At 45.5% G+C, this 25,705-nt stretch overlaps 1 protein-coding gene and 1 long non-coding RNA gene across 2 annotated transcripts in view; one reads left to right on the forward strand and one right to left on the reverse strand.

The window, feature by feature from the left end:
- Positions 1-18,485: 18,485 nt before the first annotated feature.
- The window catches only part of PEPD (peptidase D), a 289,969-nt gene continuing 282,749 nt past the window's right edge, over positions 18,486-25,705 (reverse strand). Inside the window, exons 13-15 of the mRNA XM_073659770.1 lie at positions 23,654-23,838; positions 21,609-21,800; positions 18,486-18,977 (exon numbers count right to left, since the gene is read on the reverse strand). Of these exons, the coding sequence (XP_073515871.1) occupies positions 18,825-18,977; positions 21,609-21,800; positions 23,654-23,838 (530 nt within the window). The 3' untranslated portion in view covers positions 18,486-18,824. The remainder of the gene's footprint in view (positions 18,978-21,608; positions 21,801-23,653; positions 23,839-25,705) is intronic.
- LOC141175826 (uncharacterized) overlaps positions 19,792-25,705 on the forward strand; it is an 80,507-nt gene continuing 74,593 nt past the window's right edge. The window contains exon 1 of the long non-coding RNA XR_012253065.1: positions 19,792-19,876. This is a non-coding gene — a long non-coding RNA (uncharacterized lncRNA). The remainder of the gene's footprint in view (positions 19,877-25,705) is intronic.

The following is a 25,705-nucleotide window of genomic DNA, read 5'->3' on the forward strand; positions in this document are numbered from 1 at the left end:
ATCGCCCTTGGCTCTCTGTATACTATCGCCCTTGGCTCTCTGTATACTATCGCCCTTGGCTCTCTGTATACTATCGCCCTTGGCTCTCTGTATACTATCGCCCTTGGCTCTCTGTATACTGTCGCCCTTGGCTCTCTGTATACTGTCGCCCTTGGCTCTCTGTATACTGTCGCCCTTGGCTCTCTGTATACTGTCGCCCTTGGCTCTCTGTATACTGTCGCCCTTGGCTCTCTGTATACTGTCACCCTTGGCTCTCTGTATACTATTGCCCTTGGCTCTCTGTATACTATCGCCCTTGGCTCTGTGTATACTATCGCCCTTGGCTCTCTGTATACTGTCGCCCTTGGCTCTCTGTATACTGTCACCCTTGGCTCTCTGTATACTATCGCCCTTGGCTCTCTGTATACTATCGCCCTTGGCTCTCTGTATACTATCGCCCTTAGCTCTCTGTATACTATCGCCCTTGGCTCTCTGTATACTATCGCCCTTGGCTCTCTGTATACTATCGCCCTTGGCTCTCTGTATACTATCGCCCTTGGCTCTCTGTATACTGTCGCCCTTGGCTCTCTGTATACTATCGCCCTTAGCTCTCTGTATACTATCGCCCTTGGCTCTCTGTATACTATCGCCCTTGGCTCTCTGTATACTATCGCCCTTGGCTCTCTGTATACTATCGCCCTTGGCTCTCTGTATACTGTCGCCCTTGGCTCTCTGTATACTATCGCCCTTGGCTCTCTGTATACTATCGCCCTTGGCTCTGTGTATACTATCGCCCTTGGCTCTCTGTATACTATCGCCCTTGGCTCTGTGTATACTATCGCCCTTGGCTCTCTGTATACTGTCGCCCTTGGCTCTCTGTATACTGTCGCCCTTAGCTCTCTGTATACTGTTGCCCTTAGCTATATGCAGTTGGAGGCTGCTACTTCTGCACCTCTAGTCTATGCATAGAGGGAGCTGCGCAGACCGAGAGTCCATTGCATAGCAGTCAGGTTATATACTACTATTTGTGTAGCTCTCAGCGAGGGGACCTTGTAGTTGAAGAGTGTCAACATCTTAAGAAGTCTACTTCTGTCCATTATAACCATTCAGTGTTGCACAACTTTGCAATGGCTAATTGAGCAAGGATAATTATTGACCTCTCGGTAATAATGCGTCTTAAGTGGATGAGTGGGCAGAACGTGGAGGTGAAACGTCCTTAGAGCGGAGCTGAATATACTCAGCCGTCCACGGCACAACTCTCCTATTGTTACTGTGTTTCCAATTCTCGTAACTGTATCCAAGAGCCCAAACCATTACAAAACACAGCTCCATAGGGATTCAACAGAAGAAAAGGCCGCCATAATGCCTCCTGTGACACAAATAACGACCAGTAGGGGGCTCCGTACTAAGATCTCCCCCTCTGCGTTATCTGCTCCCCTCCATTCATTTCTGTGGTCAGATAATAAGGGAAGGAGATAATGGAAAGAGGATATCTCTGCTGCCTCTTTACCACCAGATCAGGTGATGGAATCTGGTCTTGCACCAGTTGCAGGTGTAATTATCCTATATTTAAGCCACTACCAGCAAGGATATTACCACACACACAGGGGGTCTTGTTTTAATCTTCCTTATCAGCGCTAGTAACCAGCAACAGTTAGTATACTATGACAGGAGCAATGGGGGGAGTTCCAGATCCCTGGACTAATGTTCTGCCATTGCAACAGCGCCACCTAGCTAAATATATCCGGGTAATGTCATGCAATGCAGATGATAATTTTGGGGCTGGGAGAATAATTGGTTTTAGGCTTTCTGCACATTGTATAATCCAGAATATTTAATAATCTCACTCTTATTAATGAGTCGTAGCCAAAGGCTTGGTGAAATGGTGTCGCCAATGGTCTCATTTAATCTGAGGTTTGCTCAGTGTAAATAGGAGCTGATGTTCAGCTTCTTATCAGCGGATTCATGATCGTCTCATCGTATTTTTCCAGTTACCAGGAGACTCCAGACCGGCTCGTAATTGTGTTTGCCCAGCAAGTGGCCGTGTTGTCCTGCAGGTATCAGGTGACCCTCCAAAATTGTATATATCTCTAAGGCCAAGTTCACATGACCGTATGTGCTGTCCGTAGAAAAACAGACAGAAGACGGACAGCACTGAGCGCATTCACCCTCCAAAGTCTTGTCAAGATATTGAAATTATACGCCATCCTTCATGATCTTCGGGCTCAGCCTTCAGAAGTGGACGGCCATCTCCGGTATAATCACTGGAAGAGGCAGACACTAGGATTGTTTGCTCAGTATTTGCACATTTGTAATGACCCCCTATCAGCTGTTATCATGTCGGCTACTGGATAAGTGATGTGCGATCTGCATCCTCCTGGACTCGCTGCAATATCCTGAGTATTCCTGGAACAGGTTAATTCCTCCTTTAATTACCAGAAATGGAGCTAGTAGATTAGAAACCACAGACCTTCCATCAGATATATGGGCACGTGTCATTTTGGGATTTCTGACAGTATCTTAGAGAGGTTTTATGGCCTGGGTATATCAAATAAGGGTGCTTTCACATGGCGTTCTTGCCCACGGTCAGTGGCCCCGTCGGTGCTTGCATCCGAACCCCTTGCAAAACGGAATTCATCCGGATGCATGACTCTGTCGGCACCATTATAGTCAATGGCCCCGTGAGCGCATTCGCCTGAATCCCAATTTTTGGATGCAAGCACCGACGTGGGCAAGAACGCAAGATAAAAGGAGCCTCAGAATCATTGTAGTGACGTTTTCTTCTTTAACGGAATTTTCTACTTTCATCAAAGTGGACACCGAACACTTGCAGCGAACTAAAAAAAATAAAGCCAGATGGTACTAACCCTCCCCTGGATCATCCAGATCTTCACTGCTCCAATATTTGGGCTTTGGCTGCAGTTGTAATGTCACGACTACAGTCAATCATTCAGATCATTGGCTCATGCCATCTTTATCAGCAAAGCTGGTGACCTCAGTGATTGCCTGCAGCGGTCATGGGCAATGTAGTTGTGACATTAATACTGTAACTAAAACACAGCCCGAAGCCATTGCGGAGATCCAGCGTTGGAGCCAGGTAGGGCTAGTACCATCTCGCTTTATTTTACTTCACTCCAAGCATTTGGGGTCTATTTTATTGGCAAAGGAAACCCCTTTTATCTTCCTTGCATTGCAAACTAGACAATTTGGCATTGTACCAATTCACATCTGTTTGTAGGAAGGGCATATCTGCGATTGCGAGTGGGCACAACAAAGCTTACTGCTCACTTTTAGTACAGAAGTGGCTGCACTTTTCCATCTAAACTAATAATGGAGCCAAGTTCACTCCCGGTCGAGCACATGCGCTAACTATTCATCCACCATCTTGGAGTTGTCATTATGCCATTTTATTCAAAGTTCGTGGTCCGGTATCAATCTCTAGCCATTGACCAGTGTCACCAGTATCGATGTGAATAATCTCCTTCTCTGTATAATCAGATAATAAACAGATTACTCTCAAGAACCGTATCTTATATCAGCACCGTGTAAAGTATACTAATCAAAAATATGTTATATTCAGCCTCTTACGTGAGCAGAGAAGAATGGAGAGGGGCGGGGGGTATGTACTTCAATTCGATTCTCTGGAAATGTTGAGTTACCTGTTTGACTTGTTTCCTTCATCTGTTCATGTTCAGAAGTATAAAATGGTGCCAAAAAATGTGTGGAAGAAGGAAAATAAGGAAAAGGAGTCAACATTAACTCCTTCACTTCCAGCTTTCACTTTTCTCCAACGTCCGATGACACGTTACCTTTCCTCAGTCAAGCCAATCACTCATTATATACCTTTACGATACAAGGCTTTTCACTCGTTTATTTTTCTTTTCTTGATTTTTTTACTTATGTTTCCAAAAAGTTTAAGAAGTAAAGTTTCTACTTGTAGAGAGTGCCAAGTTGGCAAAGGAAGATTTATAGGCCATGCAATGCTTACCTGGGAAATTAACTATGCAAATAGACTATTCACGGAGGAAGTCTCCTATATGATGTATATACTGCTGTCTCAATGTTTCCTATGTGATGTAAACATCAGGCTCAGTGTCTCCTATGTGATCTATACAACACTTTTGGTGTCTCCTATGAGATGAATACAGTGCATTCAGTGTCTACTATAAGATACTATAAGATATAAGATATCCCTGGGTTCTCCGGTTTCATCCCACACTCCAAAGACATACTGGAATGTAGATTGTGGGACCCAATGGGGACAGTGCCGATAATGTCTGTAAATTGTCTGAATTGTAAAGCGCTGCAGAATATGTTGGCGCTGTATAAATAAAAACATTATTAATATTATTATATAGAGCAGTCTGTGTCTCCTCCTATGTGTTGTATATACAGTAGTGTTGCTATTTCGTAGGAGACACCGAGACTGCTGTGTATATTACTAAGAGACACCAAGACTACTGTATATAGGAGACACTGAGACTGCTTTATATACAACACAGACACCGAGAATGCTGTATACATCACATGGGAGACACTGAGACTGCTGTACATACGTCTCATAGGAGACACTGAAAGTGCTATATACATCTCATATGAGACACCAAAAGTGCTGTATACATCACATAGGAGACACTGAGACTGCTGTATACATTAAAGAAGAGACACCAAGACTGCTGTATACATCACATAGGAGACATCGAGACTGCTGTGTATATTACTATGTGATGTGTAATATAAAGCAGTCTCGGTGTGTCTCCTATGTGTTGTATATACAGAAGTATCGATGTCTCCTATGTAATGTAAACAGCAGTCTCAGCGTCTCCTATGTTTAGAAAAATGGAAGAACATGGAGCATGTATACCCCCAATAATGAGAAAATAATAATGAAGAAACCTAAATTATGTAAAATATATTTTATTAAGGCTAGTAAAAATAGGTATCAATAACACAAAAAGTACTGACAATAGTAGACTGTTGAACCGGTGAAGACACAAAATGTGACAACACAACAATGTGTTGTATATACAGAAGTCTCTGTGTCTCCTATGTGTTGCATAGACAGCAGTCTCGATGTCTCCTATGTGATGTATACATTTACAAGCGAAAGGGTAACAATATTTTGCACTTTTAACTTTCAGGCTCCATATCTTACCCTCATCTACTGCTTCGAACGTGAGACTACCATCATTTTATAGACAATCATTTTGGCTATCTCATACATAAATTTGGCTTCAAACTATTTAGCATATAATTAATAATGCAGATTATTGTCATGTCACTGCACTGTTACTGTTTTGCTCCTAAAAATCTAAATTTTACTTTTTATTATTTTGTTAGTATTTTGTAAATCTACCTTCTGAATCCTTCTGGGCATGCTCACGATCAGATTCTACACTTTCCCAAAGTTGGTGCATACTGGTTGACTTACTTGAGTATGTATACAGCTTTTCCTTCAACTCTACCCACAAGTGTTTGATTGGGTTGAGGTCTGGGGACTGTAGGGCCAATCCAGCACCTCTTCTTCATTGTCATTGAACCATTTCTTCGCCAATCTTGACATATGCTTCGGGTCTAGTCCTGCTGAAACACTATGTCGTCCTTTTCATACCCATAGTCATCGAGTATACAAAGTCTTGTAGGATACTCACAAATAGCACAGCATTGAGTACACCATCGATCCTGGTCAAGTATCCAACGTCTTTGGCCATTATCAGGCTTCCTCCACCAAACTTAACAGAGTCTTAAATTTCTCGATCTGTTAGCCCCTTTTTTCCCTTGTTTCTTCCAGACCCATTTGCACCCATCAGATCATAGTCTATTGACTTTCGTCTCATTGCTCCAAATCACCCATTTCCAATCTTCTACTGTCCACTTTTCGTACATTTTTGAAAACTAGAGCCGACGCTTCTTATGACTATATAGGAGTTGAGGCTTCTTCACCTTTTTTCAGGCCACCATTCCAGACTTGTGTAACGTGTGTCACACAGTGCTTGCATATACGACTGTGATCTCACTATTACGAAGCATAAGAATCACCTCCACTGCCGTGTTTGTTGCTCCACAACTGATAGACCTTGTGATGAGCCGACATATTCATTCTGATATTTTCCCTGGACATCCACCTCTTGGCTTTTGAATGGACGGACTTCATTTCGTATTCTTCCAGCTGTCATGGCACTCACATGATGCAGTTTGGCAATTTTCTTGGCCGAGAGTCCGCTATTGATAAGCTGGATGGTTCTGTTTCTCTTTTCTTGGGAAATCTTCATCATGGCGGCTCCTCAATTTGAACCAGTAACCTTTCACTTGTGAATCTACCAGATAACACACTGAGCTATTAGGGGATGTGAGAACAGGGTGTAATTTGTAGTATACAGGAAGAAAAAGATTTTTACACCACCAGAAGCGAAACAGTAACAATGCAGTGACATGACAAGGATCTGCATAACTAATCATATGCTAAATAGTTGCAAGTCAAATTTATGTATGATATAGCCAAGATGATTGTCTATAAAATGATGTGAGTCTCACTTTCAAAACAGTAGTGGATAGTGTGCTATGGAGCCTGAAAGTCAAACGTTCAAAACATTGTCACCCTTTTACTCATCAGTGTATACAGCAATCTCGGTGTCTCCTATGTTTTGCATATAAAGCAGTCTTGGTGTCTCCTGTGTTTTGTATATAAAGCAGTTGTAATGGGTCTGGGAGGCGGAACCTCTGAGCTACTATACAAGGGGGCGGTCCTTGTAAGGGAGCGGGTGGCGACCAGGGTAGACGGGCAGGCAGTCACAGCAGGTGACTGGGACAGTCTCTGAAAGAACGGACAGGAGGTCACGGCAAGTGACCGGGGCAGTCTCTGGATGAACGGGCAGGAGGTCACAGCAAGTGACCGGGGCAGTCTCTGGATGAACGGGCAGGAGGTCACGGCAAGTGACCGGGGCAGTCTCTGGATGAGCGGGCAGGAGGTCACGGCAGGTGACCGGGGCAGTCTCTGGGTAAATGATTGGTACGACCTGTGGCGGCAGATGATAGACGTGAGCTCCCAGGTGAGCAGGCGAGAGTCTCTGGATAATCGGGTGGTCACAGCATGTGACGGCGGAGCCTCCAGGAAGTCCAACAGACAGGTAGCAGATGAGCGCTCCCAGGTGAGCGGGCAAGAGTCTCTGGAATAGCAGGTGGTCACAGCACGTGACGGCGGAGCCTCCAGGTAGGCAAGCAGGCAGGTAGCGGAGGAGCGCTCCCAGGTGAGCGGGCAGGAGTCTCTGGAATAGCAGGTGGTCACAGCACGTGACGGCGGAGCCTCCAGGAAGGCTAGCAGGCAGGTAGCAGATGTGCGCTCCCAGGTGAGCGGCCAAGCTGGTCCATAGACAGACTGACAGGAGTAGGAAGGCAGACCGTCGGACCTCAGGCTAGCAAGCAGGTAGCAGGAATATCAGGCAGGAAACAGACAGCAAACTGGCAGGAATCAGGCAGGTAACTGGCAACGGGACCTGAGGGCTGAAGCAGAGTAGTGAACAGTGCAACAACATTGCTCGGGCACCTCCATTTTGGAGGAGGTGCCTTATATATGGTGAAGTCCTCCGGCCATTGGCCGGGGACTCCTTAGGACGGCGCGCGCGGCCCCTTTAAGAGGGAGGGAGCGCGCGCGCCCTAAGCACAGTGGCCGGGAAGGAGCGCGCGCTGCCAGCAGAGCGGGAGGAGGACGCCGGGCTCGGAGCAGAGAGGTGAGGGGAACAGCGTCCCTGCCTAGCAGAGGGCAGGGACGCCGACGCTACAGCAGTCTTGGTGTCTCCTATGTGATGTATATAGAGCAGTCTCGGTGTCTCCTATGTGATGTATATAGAGCAGTCTCGGTGTCTCCTATGTGATGTATATACAGCGGTCTCAGTGGTTTTTATGTGTTGTATATACAGCAGTCTCGGTGTCTCCTATTTGATGTGTACAGCAGTGTTGGTGTCTCCTATATGATGTATATAGAGCAAGTCTCTGATTCTCCAATGTGATGTATTTACAGCAGTCCCAGTGTCTCCTTGGTGATGTACAGTGGGGAAAATAAGTATTTGATACCCTGTCGATTTTGCAAGTTTTTCTGTGCTCCAGACTGATGCCAACCTGGAAAAGCAGTTGTGAGTAGCAACATCATCCATACGACATAACATCACACATCTCACCAAAAAGAAGCAGCTCCACCATCACATTAGGGTCTATAATAATATATAATATAAAAATATTTGATCAAATCTAGTAAGATAATTTTGAAGTTTGATAATTTTGTTCAACCCATGAATGATGTTATAAATATCCAAATGGCCTTTGGAAGAAAAAAGATTCCCGACCTGTGGTTTAGATCCCCTGGCCTCTCGCCCATCCAAATCTGTTCCCCTACTTTGCACTGATGAGGGGAAAGCACCCAAACATTTTCAATTTACCAGCAAATGTAGGTTCTGGTTTGGCTGTATATCCCAAGTCATGATCATGGCACTTTAAAGCGTTAATATTGACTTGCTGCTTCCAATAGCCGGCACTAGAGACCCAGTTATTTTTCTCTATGAAAAGGGTATTTCCGAAAAAAAAAAGTTTTGGAGAGTAGTATCTCTGGCTGATGAACGTAACAGATTAACAAGGTGTTTGCAAATGGAGAGACCTAAGAATAAAGCAATCTGTACACGTCCAATAGCTGTCGTTCTTCCAACCCCTACATACAGATATGCACTCAGTTCGGCTGAGCGTGCCCGCATTTTCAATGGGGATGTGGTGCCCCTGAGGGTTCGACCGCCACAGGGATGCTGCACTTCTGTAGTGGAGTGTAGTGTTCCTCCTCTGAGGTAAGAACAGTGTGATGGTCAGGACCCAACCTCCACATCCAACACCACACTTCTCCACCAGAGGGGGTTAGAATGCGCTAGGTGCTGCCCCTACTGGAATCGGGAGACTGGGGAACCAAGAGATAGGGGAACCATGAGATAGGGGAACCATTTAGTGGGTGAGGGTGGAGGACTCACATTTTAGTGACACTTTAAATTTCATATTTAATACAAAGCCATTTTGGTCCTTGGGTTCTTTTGACTGTCTTTGAACTGTGAAGCACTGTGATCTCCCACCCTGAGTGTGGATCCTGTGTGGACCTGCAGAGGATGGAGGCACGGCCCTCGTACCTTGGCTTTGGGTCGAGGGGCAGGCTGCAGAAGATGAACGTCTCAGCCCGGTCAAGGACCATGACCAAGAAGGCCCGGAGCTTAAGAGTGTAGCTCCACCGCAAATGGATCCCGGGGAGGATGCAGACGGAGTGGTGTACGCCACCTGTCCTCGCTAGCCTGATATATTCAGAGGGAGTCCGGCTGCAAGAGGGGTACCGGCCCCTGACACCCAACCTTGCTACTCCACGTCCTGGTCGGGAAAGCCCGGTAGGCCCTGAGGATCCCACCGGGTAACGGAAGGAGCGGAGCTGCCACCCGTGCCTTTTTTCTGAGTGAAGTTCAGAGGGAGACCCGGCCTATCTACACACACACAGACAGGAAAGGACTCGGTCTGTAGTTTAGGAACACTCTGGTGCGGGGTCCTGATCGAACACTGGACTTACTCGGAGGTTGTCGGACCTTTACTACTACTCCCCCCCTCCATCCTGCCTCTCTGCCCTGAGGCCTTGCTCCGCCTGTGGGGAGTAGTAACAACGATGGCCGCCATACCACCCTGCCTCGGCGGACTGCAGCAGCGCTGGTGGCCTTCACCAGGTGCCACAGGTGGCGTAGTCTAAATCAGCTACTCAACCCGAATAAGCCCACACTATCCTTTTAATTGTGACGGCCCTGGGCACGGAGCGGGTCCGGTCCACGGCTGCACCCCAACTCTCCATCACAGGACCCGACTCCGAATCCCCCATCTCCCAGGGTAAAAAGGGGCTTTCGAGTAGAGGCGTCACAGGAGCAGGGCAGTAAGTGTCTGCAAAGCATCTCTGATGGCAGCTTATATCCCCTACGAACAAAAAGGAGATCAGATGTTGAGTTGGCACATCCCTACATATAACATAGTGGGAAAGTTTAGCGACTTATAGACAATTCTTAGTGCCTGATAACCTTCAGAGTACAAGTGAGCGTCAAGTACAAATCCACTGGAACCAGTTTCCTTAAGAGTTATTTTAAGTTCTTATGTAGTCGACCTGAATCTCTTCCCCCATGTTTGCTTTCTTACTTTTGACTCTTCTTTCTTTTTTTGACTTTTTATATACAGATATTATATCTCTTCTATTACCTGACCATTTTGATGAGTCCTTGGTCTTTTAACAGTTCATGAAGGCCCACCTCCACCGTACCTGGTGGCGCAGTCACATTATCCTCGGTAGACATGGCCCAAAGGACACAACACCTGTAGGAATGTTTATCTTGGTCTGCTATCAGATAAGTCCTCATGTGAACTGCGCACATCACAGAGTCCTCTTCTAGAACATAGAATATCTAATAATCATTCACTTCTCAGGCATTAAAATACCTGCACATTACAACCATCAGCTTATACATTTACCAAAACAGAGAGTCGCTTTATTTTCTTGCTGCATTTTTCAGTAGTGTTTTTGCACGTGGGAAAAAGCGAAAATCCGGCCATACACATTAGATAGCTGTCTGCTGAACGATACTTCGGCCGGCAGCCATCTCTGCCTTTTCTCCTCTGTTCTCTATGATAAAGCCTCCAACGGACATCTCTTGACGGCGGCTTATCTCTCGGAGAACAAAGCAATCAGTAGTCCGAAATCTAACATGCCCCATCGACATCTCGCCAGATGATCAGTCGGCCGGTGCCCCCATACACATTAATGTCAGCCGGTATGGTCGGTTCGGCCAACATTAGTCTGTCTATGGGGGCCTTAATTCTGCTAATCAGTGGGGATCCCGGGAATAAGGACTTTAGGAAACTTTAGAAAATATAAAGCTATAGAAAACTTTTTGGAAAAAGTGTGTTAAAATATTCTCCTTTTGCAGAAGATCTCAGCCAGCACCTTGTAACTTGCCTCAGACGAGTCGCCACCAACAGCAACAAATAATAATGACTTTATTTTGTGTCTGTAGGATTTCAGTAATCTATTAAATTGTAACCAAGGTGTTGTAGTGATCGGGCAGTGACGATGACTTGGATTGCTATGTGGAAGGTGAGGCACTGTCATGGAGGCATTTCCACATGTTCTGCAGCCTCATACACAGGTAGCAGCGCTGAGCTGGTCGGATGCAGTGGACATTCAGTAGTTGGCCGAGAATACATCTTTATTTCAATAGAGAGACACGAATAAGACCTTCCAGCAATGGCTCATCTCATTCTAGAGAACATCCAACGTATCTTATCCCTCTCCAAACCCATTCTGCTGGGGAGGGGGGAGTCCAGAGGATGTGTTTTACATGATGTGTTTGGACAATTTTAGCCTTCTGTTCCAGTGAATATGTCCTTTTATTCTTCTATTGAAACCACACCGAAATGTAGTGGCCGACAGCCACACGATTATGAAAGTGACAACTATGTTTTACTGGCAAAATCATGCCGCCAGTGGATGCTACAATCATGCGGCAGCCACAATGTGTGTCCATTCGGTAAGGTGGCAGCTAGACAGGTCCGGGACAGGAGGTATGTGTCACCGAGGTGGCAAGCCTCGGCGATGTAAGATCAGGAGAAGCGGGCTCCAGCACTTATAGGGTTAAGAGGAGTTTTTTTAATGGGTCCAGGTTTTAGGAACGGCCAAAGAGTTGAGTGGGACTGACCGCTCCCTTACCTCCAGTTCAAGGACTCTGAATGGGCTACTTAAGGCAGTTCAGCTGCCTCATTAAGTGTCTGTGTGGAAGGCGGAAAAGACCTGTTATACTGGGCAGTCTATTGGGAGAGACTGACCAGAAGTTACTGTGCTTTAAACGGGTGAGCCCGTGTCTGGTGTACAGTTGACTGTTTTATTTTTACCCCCATGCCAAGGAAAGGCTGTTTTCTTTTCTGTGAAGATTCATGGACTTTAATTAATCTATCAAGTTTTGCACCAAGCTACTTTGTACCTGTACCTACCTCAGCCGCTGCCAGAGTGTCACAGGTGTGTCAGAAGTGACAGACAGTCGCCCTGCAGTTGGTTGCAGGAGATCTCTACATTTGGCATTACAGACATCTTCTTAGAGGCTGTCTCTAGGACCCAGCGGCTACCTTCCTCTGGCTAATTAACACCCTGCCTGGGTGTATAAATACCTGCTGTGTTTCAGAGGGAGGTGCCGGAGATATTCATTACTACTTGTGAAAGCTTTAGCAAGAGAAGTACTTAGTCCTCTCTGGAGCTTGAGAATGTGTGCATATTTGTCTGGAGCTTGTCTAAAGCTAAGCAATTTCCCCGTTTGTCCACCCCTGTAGTGTTTAGTGGAGACCGACCAGTGCTCATCTCCTCCCTTCCCTAGCCTTAGCCACGCGCCAGGGCGAGGCACGCGTGCGGCGATTGGTGAAGAGCCAATACAGGTACGTTAGGGGAGACAGGGTGACGCTAGATCAACCTAGGAGGTCTCCACTTCCCCCCTTTCCCTCTTCCCTTTGTGTTGCACTAAGTGTTTCCCACACCTTGTGTGACAGAGGGAGGAATCCTTAAGGTGCCGGAAGTTCGGTCTCACTGGTTTTGTATAAATTTATGTAGATCTCGTAGATGATCTAAAAGTAATTTTACTTGATTACTGACCTTTATAAACAGGCTGGCAGACACCCGACAAATGAGCTTATTCTTTGGGTGCGATACATTTGCCATTGCATTTTACCGCTTATGAAAAATCCTCGTCATTTTTAGGAATGGAAGGATTTTTAATTTGATCATTTATTTACCCATTTATCGCCCCATGTAAATAGGTGATGTGCTGCCGATACCATGATATTCTATGGGGGGCAGAATGACCATCAACGATGACTCCGTTGTGCATAGAATGTCTGTCCGCTTCTGCAAACTGACCTGGAATCGACCGCCCATCAGTTTGTATACAGCCGATTGTCTGGATCATACCGTGTGAACCCATCATTTCTCTTCTTCGACTGAATTGCTGCCATTCCATTGTGGTTTTCTGAAATTTTTTTGAAAATAATTTCCCCTTAGGAGGTAGATCTAAGAGGTAATGTTTCTTCTTGTGAAGAGTGACAAGCCAGGCCTGGCATGACAGTGTGAGGAGACTTATACGCCATGCCTTAGGAATTAGAATGGTTGTTGGAGACTTTACTAGAGAAATCTTGTCTTGGATGTTATCTTATTATTAGTGATGGATCCATGTCGCTAAAATCTCAGCGTTATCTCTTTATTCTTCGCTTGTACTCTTGTCAGATCCTAGGATTGACAGAGTGGTTACAAGATGTCCCAAGAGAACAAAGACCAAGTCATCAACGTCACAGGCTGCCTGGATGTCACCAGCGCCCACCCAGCTGTGGTCAGGTGACGTCCATTACTGCATGTTATTGTCACGTTCCAGGAGTCAACACTTTTTTTTTTGGGCAACGTAGTCGTATAAGAGGTTGTTTTTTTTAGGGGGGGGGGGGGTAGTATTTGGCCGTGATTTTTGGGTACATGTAACCTATTTAAACTTTTTTTTTTTAATTTCTGTAGTTTTATCACTCGTATACGATAATTATGGACATTGAGAAAAAAAAAAAACGTGTTTTTGGAAGTTTTGCAATTTTCTACCAGCGGCTTATTTTTTTTTCTTTTGTACTAGGCAGAAAGGAAAAAAAATGTAGATCTGAAATTTTTTTTTTTATTTATTTTCTTGTTCATCACAAGAAAATCACTTAAGAAAATAATCTTTTTATTTTTTTCTGATCGTCATATTCTGAGAGCCCTAAACTTTTTAATTTTTCTCTCTTACAGAGTAATTTTTGTATCATTATCTGTAGTTTTTATTGGCACAATTTTGGGATATATACGGTACAACTTTGTGATCACTTTTTAATTAATTTTTTCGGAGAGGAGATGAACTAAAACAGCTACTATGACATGGTTTGTATTATAGTTTTTTGTTACAGCTTTCACCGTGCGGGATGAATAATGATATAGTTGCATAGTATGTGCCGATACGAATGCGGAAACATCAAATGCGTCGTTTTTGCAGGATTGTTCCCCCCCCCCCCCCCAGACATAAACCATGTTTTTTAATTATTAAACCTTGGATTTTTATTTGCTTTACAATACTTATTAATCTACAAGGGGACTTGAAAAGTTCAGTGCATTTTGCCTAGCATGTCAGCGTTTGACTGAAAGGTAGCCTGTTAGACCCTGCCTCCATATGGATCCAATAGGCTGAGGTATGTGGCAGACACGAGAGTCAATGTTAGGCCACGGCCCCACTATCAGTATTCGGTCAGCATTTTTTCTCAGGAGTGGGAGCCAAAACCAGGAGTGGGTGATAAATGCAAAATTGGTGACTTGTTTCTATTATACCTTTTCTCTGATTGTTCCTCACCGGGTTTTGTCTCCCACTCCTGAGAAAAAATACTGACCGAATACTGATAGTTGGGGCCATGGCCTTAGGCTTCCAGTTAACATAGTAACCCATCACAGGCTGGCTCTCTTGGGGGAGTGATGGACCGACAGAAGGAGCAATCTCCCTCTGTCAATCTACTCACATGTTGCTGTCACTATTGACAATGACGCATGAAGATTTAAAGTGCTGGGATCGGAGCTAGTTCTGGTTCTAGAAGCTCCTATAGTCTGTGGCCCAGTTTTGTCAAAAAATTTTTGCAAACATTTTTGCATGCATCTTAATGAATTTGGTGCATTTTACTCCGGCGAGACCTTCATCAAGACTACTGTGCAGAACGCCAGTCTCTATGCATCAGGAGGACCTGTCTCTTTCTTTGGAGGACCCCTACACATCAGTGTGTTCATTTCAGTGAGCACTATATAAAGCTTGATTTTGGCAGCGCATTCTGAACTTTGGTGGTCCTGAGGGATACCTGATAAATAAGATGATTCACTTATAGACAGTTTAATGTTCTGAATACAACTTCTGAGCAAGTAACTAAAGCTTAGAGAAGACGTGTGGATGTCTACAAGTGTAAACCAGTTTTTGGCTGTGGGTAGAGTCCTCTGATATAATCTGTGTGTTCAGGACAGAGGTAACCTTTGACCATCCTTGTGGTTCTCCGCAGCTTAGATAGTCCTGTGTGATCTGGTCAGACTTAATGGAGGTGTGTGTGTTGCTGGCTCCCTGCCGTCCAATCCGGCCATTTCTGCTGCAATCAGCAAATGTCCTGCCAATAAACTACTTAAAAAGTTTTTTTTTTTTCCGTTTTCAAAGCAACAATCTTCCTCAAGAGATAACACTTTTGGGCTCAGGATGTCGGTGGGCGGCCATACTCTGTAATGAGAGGTCTCGGAGAATTCAGCAATGATTGTGGAGTATTCGGGGCTTCCAGAGAATGTGTCTATTTGTAGGAAACTGGAAAATTCATTTGCGGACAATGCGGTTTTATTTTTCATGTTTTCGCTCAGTTGGGTTGAATTTATTATTGGGGTTATGTAATAAAGCTGAATAGCCCCAGTCATGGGGGGTCCGTGTGGAAACGCCAGTCTGCCAAAGTCTTCTGTGAATGTTTGCCATGTAGAACATATTAAAACATCATCCCCTCTGAAAAGTAAAGATTTAAGGGTCAAGAAGCAGAAACTAAAGCTATGGAAGGAGCCGGGATAACGAGAGAGGAGTATGAAACCTATTAATGATATAGCTATAAGGTATTTTCTCACATGGTGGATTTTTAATTCAGATTTTGTATTATGGGTATAGATTAGCGGCTATGATGTCTCCCATACACAGCACACACAGACATGAGGGATTCTTAATCTCCTATCCCTATGTAGCACATGCTCCACAGCAGCGATTACATTAGACAGCAGTACTGAGCAGTGTAGCTGTGAATCCAGCACTGGAGGAGTGAGGTACTGAGCAGTGCAGCTGTGAATCCAGCACTGGAGGAGTGAGGTACTGAGCAGTGCAGCTGTGAATCCAGCACTGGAAGAGTGAGGTTCTGAGCAGTGTAGCTGTGAATCCAGCACTGGAGGAGTGCGGTACTGAGCAGCGTAGTTGTGAATCCAGCACTGGAGGAGTGAGGTTCTGAGCAGCGTAGTTGTGAATCCAGCACTGGAGGAGTGAGGTTCTGAGCAGTGCAGCTGTGAATCCAGCACTGGAGGAGTGAGGTTCTGAGCAGTGCAGCTGTGAATCCAGCACTGGAGGAGTGAGGTTCTGAGCAGTGCAGCTGTGAATCCAGCACTGGAGGAGTGAGGTACTGAGCAGTGCAGCTGTGAATCCAGCACTGGAGGAGTGAGGTTCTGAGCAGTGCAGCTGTGAATCCAGCACTGGAGGAGTGAGGTACTGAGCAGTGCAGCTGTGAATCCAGACCTGGAAGAGTGAGGTACTGAGCAGCGTAGTTGTGAATCCAGCACTGGAGGAGTGAGGTACTGAGCAGTGTAGTTGTGAATCCAGCACTGGAGGAGTGAGGTACTGAGCAGTGCAGCTGTGAATCCAGCACTGGTGGAGTGAGGTTCTGAGCAGTGTAGCTGTGAATCCAGCACTGGAGGAGTGAGGTTCTGAGCAGTGCAGCTGTGAATCCAAGACTGGAGGAGTGAGGTACTGAGCAGTGTAGTTGTGAATCCAGCACTGGAGGAGTAAGGTCCTGAGCAGTGTAGCTGTGAATCCAGCACTGGAGGAGTGAAGTTCTGAGCAGTGTAGCTGTGAATCCAGCACTGGGGTGAGGTAAACACAATAGAAAGTAGCACACCACTTGTCTAGTGTCTGTGCCTCTCTCGCCCCCCCCCCCCTCAATAGACATTAGTAAGAAGCTGTAATCTGATCCCTAAGTGAAATGGCCATCAGTTTTGATTTATGAAGGAAAGAGCCGAGCAGTTTTTCAGAATCAATGCGAAATTGAGGAAGAAGTCGCTTATAAGTGAAGAAAGAAGGCAATGTCTCTCACTTGTACGATTGATCGTTTAGTAATGAGCAGTGCGAGATCACTCAAAGTGGGTGCCACCGTGATTAATGGGGCTGACCAACAAAATCTTCAGACAAATGGATCAGACTTTAGGTCCTGTAGATTTCTGCAACAAATCTGTCGCAATCGGCCTTCCCCAATGTGTAGTGGGCAACATTTTCTGGAAAGTTGTGAGTAGTAACTGGTTTATACACTATCTGCGACACGTGTGATATAGGGAGGGTGTGTAAAGGCACAGAATAAGCGGAAGGAGGGTGTGAGCAATGGAAGATTTATTTATGGCCATTAATGACTTTCCAAGCAGTATTGCCACTTTCACCTTGATTGCTGGGGGGTCCTCCAGAGAATGACTTTCCATGTACAGGTGGGTGGCCAGGAGCACCGCAGTGCTGGGAGAAACAAAAGATGGCTAAAGCAATGCTGCAGCCCCTTCATTCCCATAAGTCGGACCCCCAGAGATCATTAAAGCCTTATTCCCATCCTCATAGATGGATATTGTCGGGATAATGAGCACTCGTGCAATTTACTACTTATTAAGATCTGTCGCCGTTCTTGAGATAGTAACACTTTTCTTTTGTTGTTTACAGCTGGTTGCCTAGGAGACCGCCCACCGCTGCTGTGTAGGTTGTAAGCTCTGCGCTGAAGCTGGCAGGGATTAGGGGGTAACAACACGCTCCAGCGATCCTGATCAGCTTCAAAACAACAGTGCTCTCAAGCTCAATATAAAAGAGCTTGTAAGCATTGTGAGTGTTCGGCTGTCTAGCACCAGTGGTCGGTCTCCTAGGCAACAGGCTGTAAACAAAAGAAAAGTGTTACTATCTCAAGAACGGCTGAGAATTGTAATAAGCAGTAAATTGCAAAATCGCTTGTATTTACAAGAACTATCCGACAAGACCCCATTTATGACCATGGGAATAACCCTTTAAGTTGGGTATAAACTGCAGTTGGCTCCATTGGCATTTTCTAATGATCTCCTACTGAGCTGTGAATAACCCTTTATAATATTTATGGGGGAATCCTGATGGTAGATGTCCTTATAAAGAAAGATCAGGCATATTGGATTTTAACATGCCTGGTTTTTTTTTAGATAGATGAGCCGCCACCAAATTATCGGCAGAAAAGTCGTATCCTCTCCCTTTAGAGAACAAATGCCTGTGTATGGAGGAACGACAGTCGGATACCCGTTATCTAAGGTGTATGATCACCTCCATATTAATAAGCTTGAGCATTTATCTGGAGACCCCCTGTAACATCCCCCCCTACTCATGGTGCAGCGGTAACGGTAATTCTGGGCGGAGTGGCTCTTTATGTGCCACGTTTGGCTCTCTGACTACAACGCCGCAGAGACCGAGGCTGAATCCTGTGTCCTGTGTCTGCGTCCAACAAACATTATGGCTCCGCGTCAGGTCTGGAACTCGCAGCGGAGAAGTCAGATCTGTCAGGGAGCATTTTTCTGTTCTTTTTTTCCTCCAGGGTAATAGACAAAAACTGAATCTATAAGGAAAAAAACCAACGGAGCCCCTTCCATATTCTCGTATTGTTTAAATGCATTTATTTGGTAACCGATATGTTAATATATCTGAGAAGCAATAACATGGACGAATTGCCAAGATTCCCAAACTGTTCCGCCAAGAAACTGCATCCACTTAGCGAACACTGCGGCTCGTTGTACTTCACATTATTGATTGTTCAATCTCTACAAAAAGCAGAATTATTAGAAACAGGATTGGAATTGTGGCGTTTTGCTTTTTTTTTTTTTTTTTCACTTAGTGATTTGCTAAATAGAAAATGATTATTTCTTGCAGATTACAAAAGTTTATCAACAAAAAAGGCACGAGGAATAATCTGGTGGCGGAGGTTTTCCCGGAAATCGCTCACATCTCCTGGCTGGAAACCACCTTGCTGAAAGCTTTGCCCGGGTCCTTGGAGTTTGCCATGAAAGCTTCGATCTCGTCCACGGTCCGAGGAACGCAGGTCAGTAATTCCATGCCGTTGGCGGTGACGGCGATGTCGTCTTCTATGCGCACCTACGGAAGGAAAGAGGCAAATATTCCTTTACCCTCCGTACTGAAATAGAAGCAGCTGTCTGCTACAATTACCATCCAAAATCCTACTTTTAGAAGCTAGCCTACATAGTAGCCAAAGAAATCCCCCTCGAATACATTGCTTCTAAGCTTACAAATCAAATTTATGAATTTTTGCCAAAAACTTGGATTGCTAAATTCTGAATTTTTAAGGACTCTATGTGCACACATCCACCAAAATGATGACATGACACATGGGTCTTGATGTGATGATAGAGGGGCACAGGTCAGTGACCTATGTAGGACCCACCGTGAACACGAGACCAAGAGAACGCCGGAAGACTGAAGAAGAGAAGACTTACCGAACGGAAGAGGAGGACTAGACCGGGAGCGGCGACGGCGGCAGGATAAGTGAGGGGCGAGTGTGTATAATTATTTTTTTTTAACTCTTTTCTGATCCTGTGTATCAGAGAATAATAAATGGATTTTCGATTCAGGCTGAATCTGCCCAAAACGAATCTTGGGAGATTTGTTTTAACTGCTTAGATGCCATGTCTGCTACTGATTGTGGCATCTAATGGGGTGAACGGGCAGCACTGGAATTATCTCCGATCCCTGATGTATATTACAGCTAGATCCTTCTGTGCTCCTGAGAATGCAACATACAATTCCTTCCGACTTGGGAAGGTGTATAAAGTATATAGTAAAGTCATGTGTTTCATCAGGGCACACAGACGTCATGGATCCCTAAAGGCCAGAGCTGAAAGTCTCAGCTGGACCCGACCGTCCTTGTACGTTACAATTGCTTTTTCATCTACAGATACCAGTGAACACGATTTGCTTCATGCACGGTGTTGTCGTGAACCTCTCTAGGAGAGCGCTACCGAACATCTAGACTGCAGGTATTCACTTTTTATTAGGATTAAGCTTTGTTCAAAAGACTTTTATGAAACAAGAATCGTGCACTGACTCTGCAGGCGTATACCGACCTGTCCCGTCCTGCCCCGCAATATACGACTCCCCTCCAGGATACGTTATTTAGTATTAATTAGTATAACTATGTTAATTGGTAGCCAAATATTTCTTTCAGAAGAGGATTTTCTGGCAGCGGATTGTCCTCGTTACCCATTAAATAAGGTTACTGCAGGGTGGGAGCCTCCTGTTTGCCTGTAGGATGTAACATTCTGTAGAGAAGCCAACGATTGACTGAATGATTGACGCCTACACAGGGCAGAAGCCAACGTGCGCACAGGAGAAGTCAAGATCATCAGAGGTGCGAGGTCTTGCACTCTCTGGACATCTCTATTGGGTCCCTTGTGGTAATCACGTGCCGTACGTCATTCACGTGACAAGTGACTGTCTGCAACAGTCACGTGAATGATGTACGGCGCGTGATGGAAACAATAGAAGTGGATACTTTGGAGCAGCGAGGTGGGAATGCTTAAAAAAGTGCAGTTACTCTTTAAAAATGGGTTTACATGGGTCCACACGGGTGTCAATTAAAGAGTTAAATGACAGAGTTCTCCGGAGTCTTTTCACTTCAGCATCTAGAGGTGAACAGAGTTCATCGTTCTAATGAATCAGATAGGGATCATGCCCATCCAGATGATGCAATGTCACAGGACCCCTTTAAGCATGATCAAGGATTCTTGCCCCGTTTCCACTCTAAACTGAGTGTAAACTTGGTCTAGGCGTTAGACTTGATTGGTGCATGTGAACATACCCGAGCAGTTTCTATATTAGAAGGAGGTTTGCGGAAATCTCTCCAGTCACACGTATGGATTGGATGTGTAAGAAATCTTCAGCAGGTGACTATACGGCAGGAGCGGCTGTTGTTAGGTTACTGGGTAAAGCGATGCATCGCCCGCTGAATAATTCATGGTGTAGGATGTAAGAGCCAAGATCCTTCACTCCATAAAGCCGTCGCTGAGTAAAGGAGGTCAGAGCTTTTTACGAGATAAAACATTGACTTCTCGGTGGAAGAGCCAACTCCCTACAACTCATTAACTTCCCAAAGATACATTTTCCTAAACTAATTAACTCGCGGCTTGTAACTAAAAGAAGCATTTACGACACCCGCTGTGCCAAATCTCGCCAGGAAATATGCCGATGGTGGAATTCTCTATCTTATCAGCAGAATATGGTCCTGGCCGTTCTGCCCCTCGCTCTGATGAATCACAGAGCAGCTGCTCCTGATCGACTCTGACCTTGTTTCACGTAAAATGAGTCACAAACCATAAAACGACTGGACTTAAGCAAGATGTTATCAGCGTGGAGATAAGTGGACTGACAGCGCGAAGCGGGCACATCCCCCTGCCTCTCCGTAGGGCACGAGTAAGAGAAGAGGTAGCTCGCTGCCTTTCCTCCAGGTGCAGAATTTATTTGCCCCCTAATGAAAGTATCACTGACCCCGCAAGTCAGAATCGGCACTGAAAGAAGTGAAAAAACCCTTCTCCATTTTTTGATCGGTTTACATGATCCCAAACAAACGCTACTTGCCTTGTCATTGAGGGCGTCTTACACTGCCTAAGCCAACTACCAATTCTTGGCCCATGTAAATACACCCCGTACGATATCGCTGATTCCTTATACATTGCTACTGGCGATATGAAGATCACTAATTTGGTCGCTCACCCCGCCGAATGCCCTGAAGCGCTGCAGAACCTGAGCGTTGATGAAGCAGGACTGAGCGGGATTCGCCAGCGCCTGATCCAGGACGTGGTCAATGAAGTAGATCCCAGGCTCGATGGTGAGGACCATCCTCTCCTGCAGGGCCCGGGCGGTGCGGAGACTTTTCAGACCAGGCAAATCGATGCGATCAACACCCTGAAAACCAAGCAGAATATTATTGGCAAGGTACAAACGTCATGAAGTTACGCGACCCCCATTTAACATCTGATGTACATGGCCTACATAGTGCTTATCCTGATATCATGTGTGAGGCCTTCAGGGGTTAATAATCCACATCGTCTACCTATCCCATCAAATGTATTTTGTCGCAGATTTGCTGTGGATTTTACTCTCTGTACAGGAGAGCGCGGTCTGGGCGCGTTCCACGTCCCGCAGGACAATCTGAGTGTAAACAGGTTTCCTGGAAGGCGAGCGCCGCGGACATCGGAAGATGTGAACGACTGTCCAGATTGTACTCTAAATAATCCGAGCAGCCAAATGGCGGCCAGCAGGACTATCACAATATGTTCTCTTGTCACAGAGACGTCCTGGAATCCGCCGCGCAGCCCGGCTCCAAGTCCTAACAAGCAGTAAAGTATACTTTGGCCATCGGAAGAAGAACTAATCAGAGAGCGCAAACACAAAACAGAATCAGCTGTTGTGCGGAGCGGCCGGAGGCATCGCCGGCTGACAGTATTAGGGCGACTCGCGGTGACCGATGTGACGCCGCGCTGCACGCCCGACACCAGTATTAACCCACTCTGATCTCATGGAGGAGATGCTAAAGGATCTTACAGGGGTTTTCCACGGTAACTGTACCCCATGCGCTTTTATATACAGTTGTGCTCAAAAGTTTACATACCCCGGCAGAATTTTTCCTTTCTTGGCCTTGTTTCAGAGAATATAAATGATAACAAAAAAACTTTCTCCACTCATGGTTATTGGTTGGGTGAAGCCATTTATTGTCAAACTACTGTGTTTTCTCCTTTTAAACCTGACAACCAGTTGAGCACAACTGTATGTAACATAAGAAACAGAGCAGCTCCACGCCACTCCTCCGCGTTCAGTTATCCGGCTGTAGCAGTGACGTCAGGTCGACATTGCGCATCACTGCTGCAGACAATCACAGCGTTCAGTAGTTCATGGCGTCTAAATAAACACAGCGACTAAGCTCAGTGATTGGCTGCAGCAATGATGGAAGCTGTGGACATTATATCGCCGCTGCAACCAAAACAAGAGACCAGGGCTTCGGAGGAGCACTGGACCCAGCGAGGGCGAGTGCCTGCTCTGTATAAAAATGTTTGGGGTCCATTTTTCTAAAAGAGAAAAACCCATGAAGAGACTTCATTCAAGATACAGGTGTAATCAAAATTATTTAACCAATTTGCAAAAGAGCTTTTTTTTAGCGTTTCCTGAGCGTTATTTCAATGTTTTTTTAGCGTTTTTTTCCAGCGTTTTTGGAACGTCTCTTGAATAAAAAATTAACTCGAACAATGAAGAAACAGGCTGGAGAGTTTTCAAGCAAAAACACAGGAAAAATGCTTCCAGATGCCTTCTGAGTCTTCCATTGACTTCTATTATTAAGTAGAGAGCGTCTGCAGAATGGAAAACTCCTGAACGATGGTCGGATCACTGCTTTAAACGTTATTCACCCCCTGCGTAGAATCACTACTCACAGGAGTGCAAATTTGCAAATAATCCAGAGACTGACCAATCAAGAGAGAAAGCATCAAATACCTGGACTGGCTGGGGGTTTGCTGACTGTGATAAATATGGCCAGCAAAAAAGGTTGGTGGACCAACATCCGGAGCGCAGTAACAATTCTGCAAGCTGCCATTCAAAAATTGCTTGTGGTTAAAGTGGTGGACGAGTCGCTAACAGTATCTTGAGATTGCAGCTCTGGATGTGACATGATGTAATGTAAGACCGGAACTGAAAGACTTAATCTTCGCTTTTGGTTTGTCGCCATTTTTTCTTTATAAAGTGGCCGCGTTACACAAGGCACTGACCTCTGGGTAGCCTCCAACATCATGGACGTCGATGCCAAGGAAGTGACCCAATCCGTGCGGCATGAAGACCGCTCCCATGTGAGCCTTGATCATGTCCTCAACGTTGCCCTTCAGGATGCCAATCTTTGCCAGCTCCTCCAGATGGACGCGGTCGGCCAGACGATGCATATCCGGCCATGCCACACCTGCGGGGACGACACGGATCATTAGTGTTTATTCTGTATGGCTGTACACTGTGACCACAATGTCCGGGCATCTTCCCACGTGTGGACAATAAACCAATCTGTGACAATTCAGATTGCATAGGGTTGAATACTCAGACAGACATGTCAGCAGAGGCAGACAGACTCTTTTTAAAAGGTTTGTCCTCTTTGCAATAGCAATTTTTCTTAGTGTGGCCCCCCCTGAAACCTGGGAGCAAGTGTCCACTGGGGGCTTAATAATGACCTCCAGTGAAAAAGCTAGTGTTGAAGACACATGTGGAAGACAAGGGGGTGTGTCAGGAAGAAGCAAGCTAAGTGCATTGACACGCCCCCAGTGCACTTACAGCCTGATTTGCATATGGCTTCTACACCAGGTTTCTCATGACTGCCACATCGGATCTCTACTAAAAAAAAAGGTATTATTTTAATTGGCGAACAAGCGCCTACACAGTTGTACCGCTACTCTATATGGAAAGTTTCTTTTAAGAAGTTAAAGAAGTCCTGCAAGCTTGCTTCAATCAGCTTATTGGAGGGAGACCCCCTTCTCAAAAACAAAAGTTGCTATGACCCTTATGCAGTTATAATTTCACCCCCCCCCCCATCCTATAGAGAAATAATCCTACATAATCATCATCATCTGCAGTTTGGCCGGGGAGCTCTCGCCTTGTGCGTCGTCTGTAATCCATTAGGACCGGCTGCCCGCAGTTTTCAGCCTTTGACACACACAAAGTCTACAGAAGAATAAACTTTGCTCAGTAGGTGAAGGATTATTAATTTTTTTTTTCCTCTAGCATTTTCATATCTGCTCCATCAAATGGTGGCGTATAAAACGGAGGAGGCGGCGGCTGTTACGCAGCCCCCGGGTTTGGCTCCCTGTACATCTCCTAATATGTCTCAGGCTCGTTTATAAGGATATTGGGCAAGTGACTGATCATCTACACCGTGAATACGGCATTAAAAAAAAAAAAAAAGTTGAATAAAAAACAACTATGTCCGAACGTGCGGTTTTCGCTCACACATTGTGAATGGGACTCCACAACTCAGTAATGGCCATCCTCACTTTTTTTTTTCTTTACTCAGGAATTGATGTGATTTGTATTAATGTCACCGATTACGGACGTCTCCGATAAGAGCCAATATTCAGGGCGTCACGTGTTAAATTGTGAAAGGTCTCACAATGGTTTTTACTTAGTGCCCCCCATCATTATCCATGACTCTGACTACAATGAGCGATGACCCTCTCGGCTAGAGGCATGATGGGGTCGTTCCAGGGGCTTTGTGTCTCCAGACACGTCTCATAGGCCAAGTGCTGGGTTTTGGATGATTGTGCACACCGCCTTCCCCCCTGTGACTCCGCAGCATAGGAAGTGTCCTTGTACTATGGAAGGTATCTGCCCAGTCGCAGAAAAAAAATCTGCTGATGGTATGTCTGGTTAATCCCCAGCTCGCTGCCAAATGATATCGTGTGTAATGCAGGTCAGTGAACCAATGGCCGGGCCAGGGATTGTAGCTATTATTAATACTGGCCGCCAATGCAACCAGACCACCTTACCCAACACTAATCACTGGGGGGACGCGTGCTTCTCCTATACATCATGCACCGGGAACCTTTCCCACAGATCGGGAACATACGGGATTGTCACACAGTTTATAGAAGTAGAGAACATGAAATAGTCACATCTGCTGTCAGAGACCCCCATACATCTTATTTTATTGGGGAATTAGCTAATAAATTTACAGAGGGAATACAGAGTAAAGGGGGACACGGAGCGAAGGAATATGCAGTAAGGGGATGCGGAGTAAAGGGGGATGCGGAGTAGATACGAAGTAAGGGAGAATACGGAGTAAA

Source organism: Phyllobates terribilis, unplaced genomic scaffold (assembly GCF_046119375.1).
Source record: "Phyllobates terribilis strain yellow unplaced genomic scaffold, ASM4611937v1 Scaffold_14__1_contigs__length_39327217, whole genome shotgun sequence".
NCBI classification, from domain to species: domain Eukaryota; kingdom Metazoa; phylum Chordata; class Amphibia; order Anura; family Dendrobatidae; genus Phyllobates; species Phyllobates terribilis.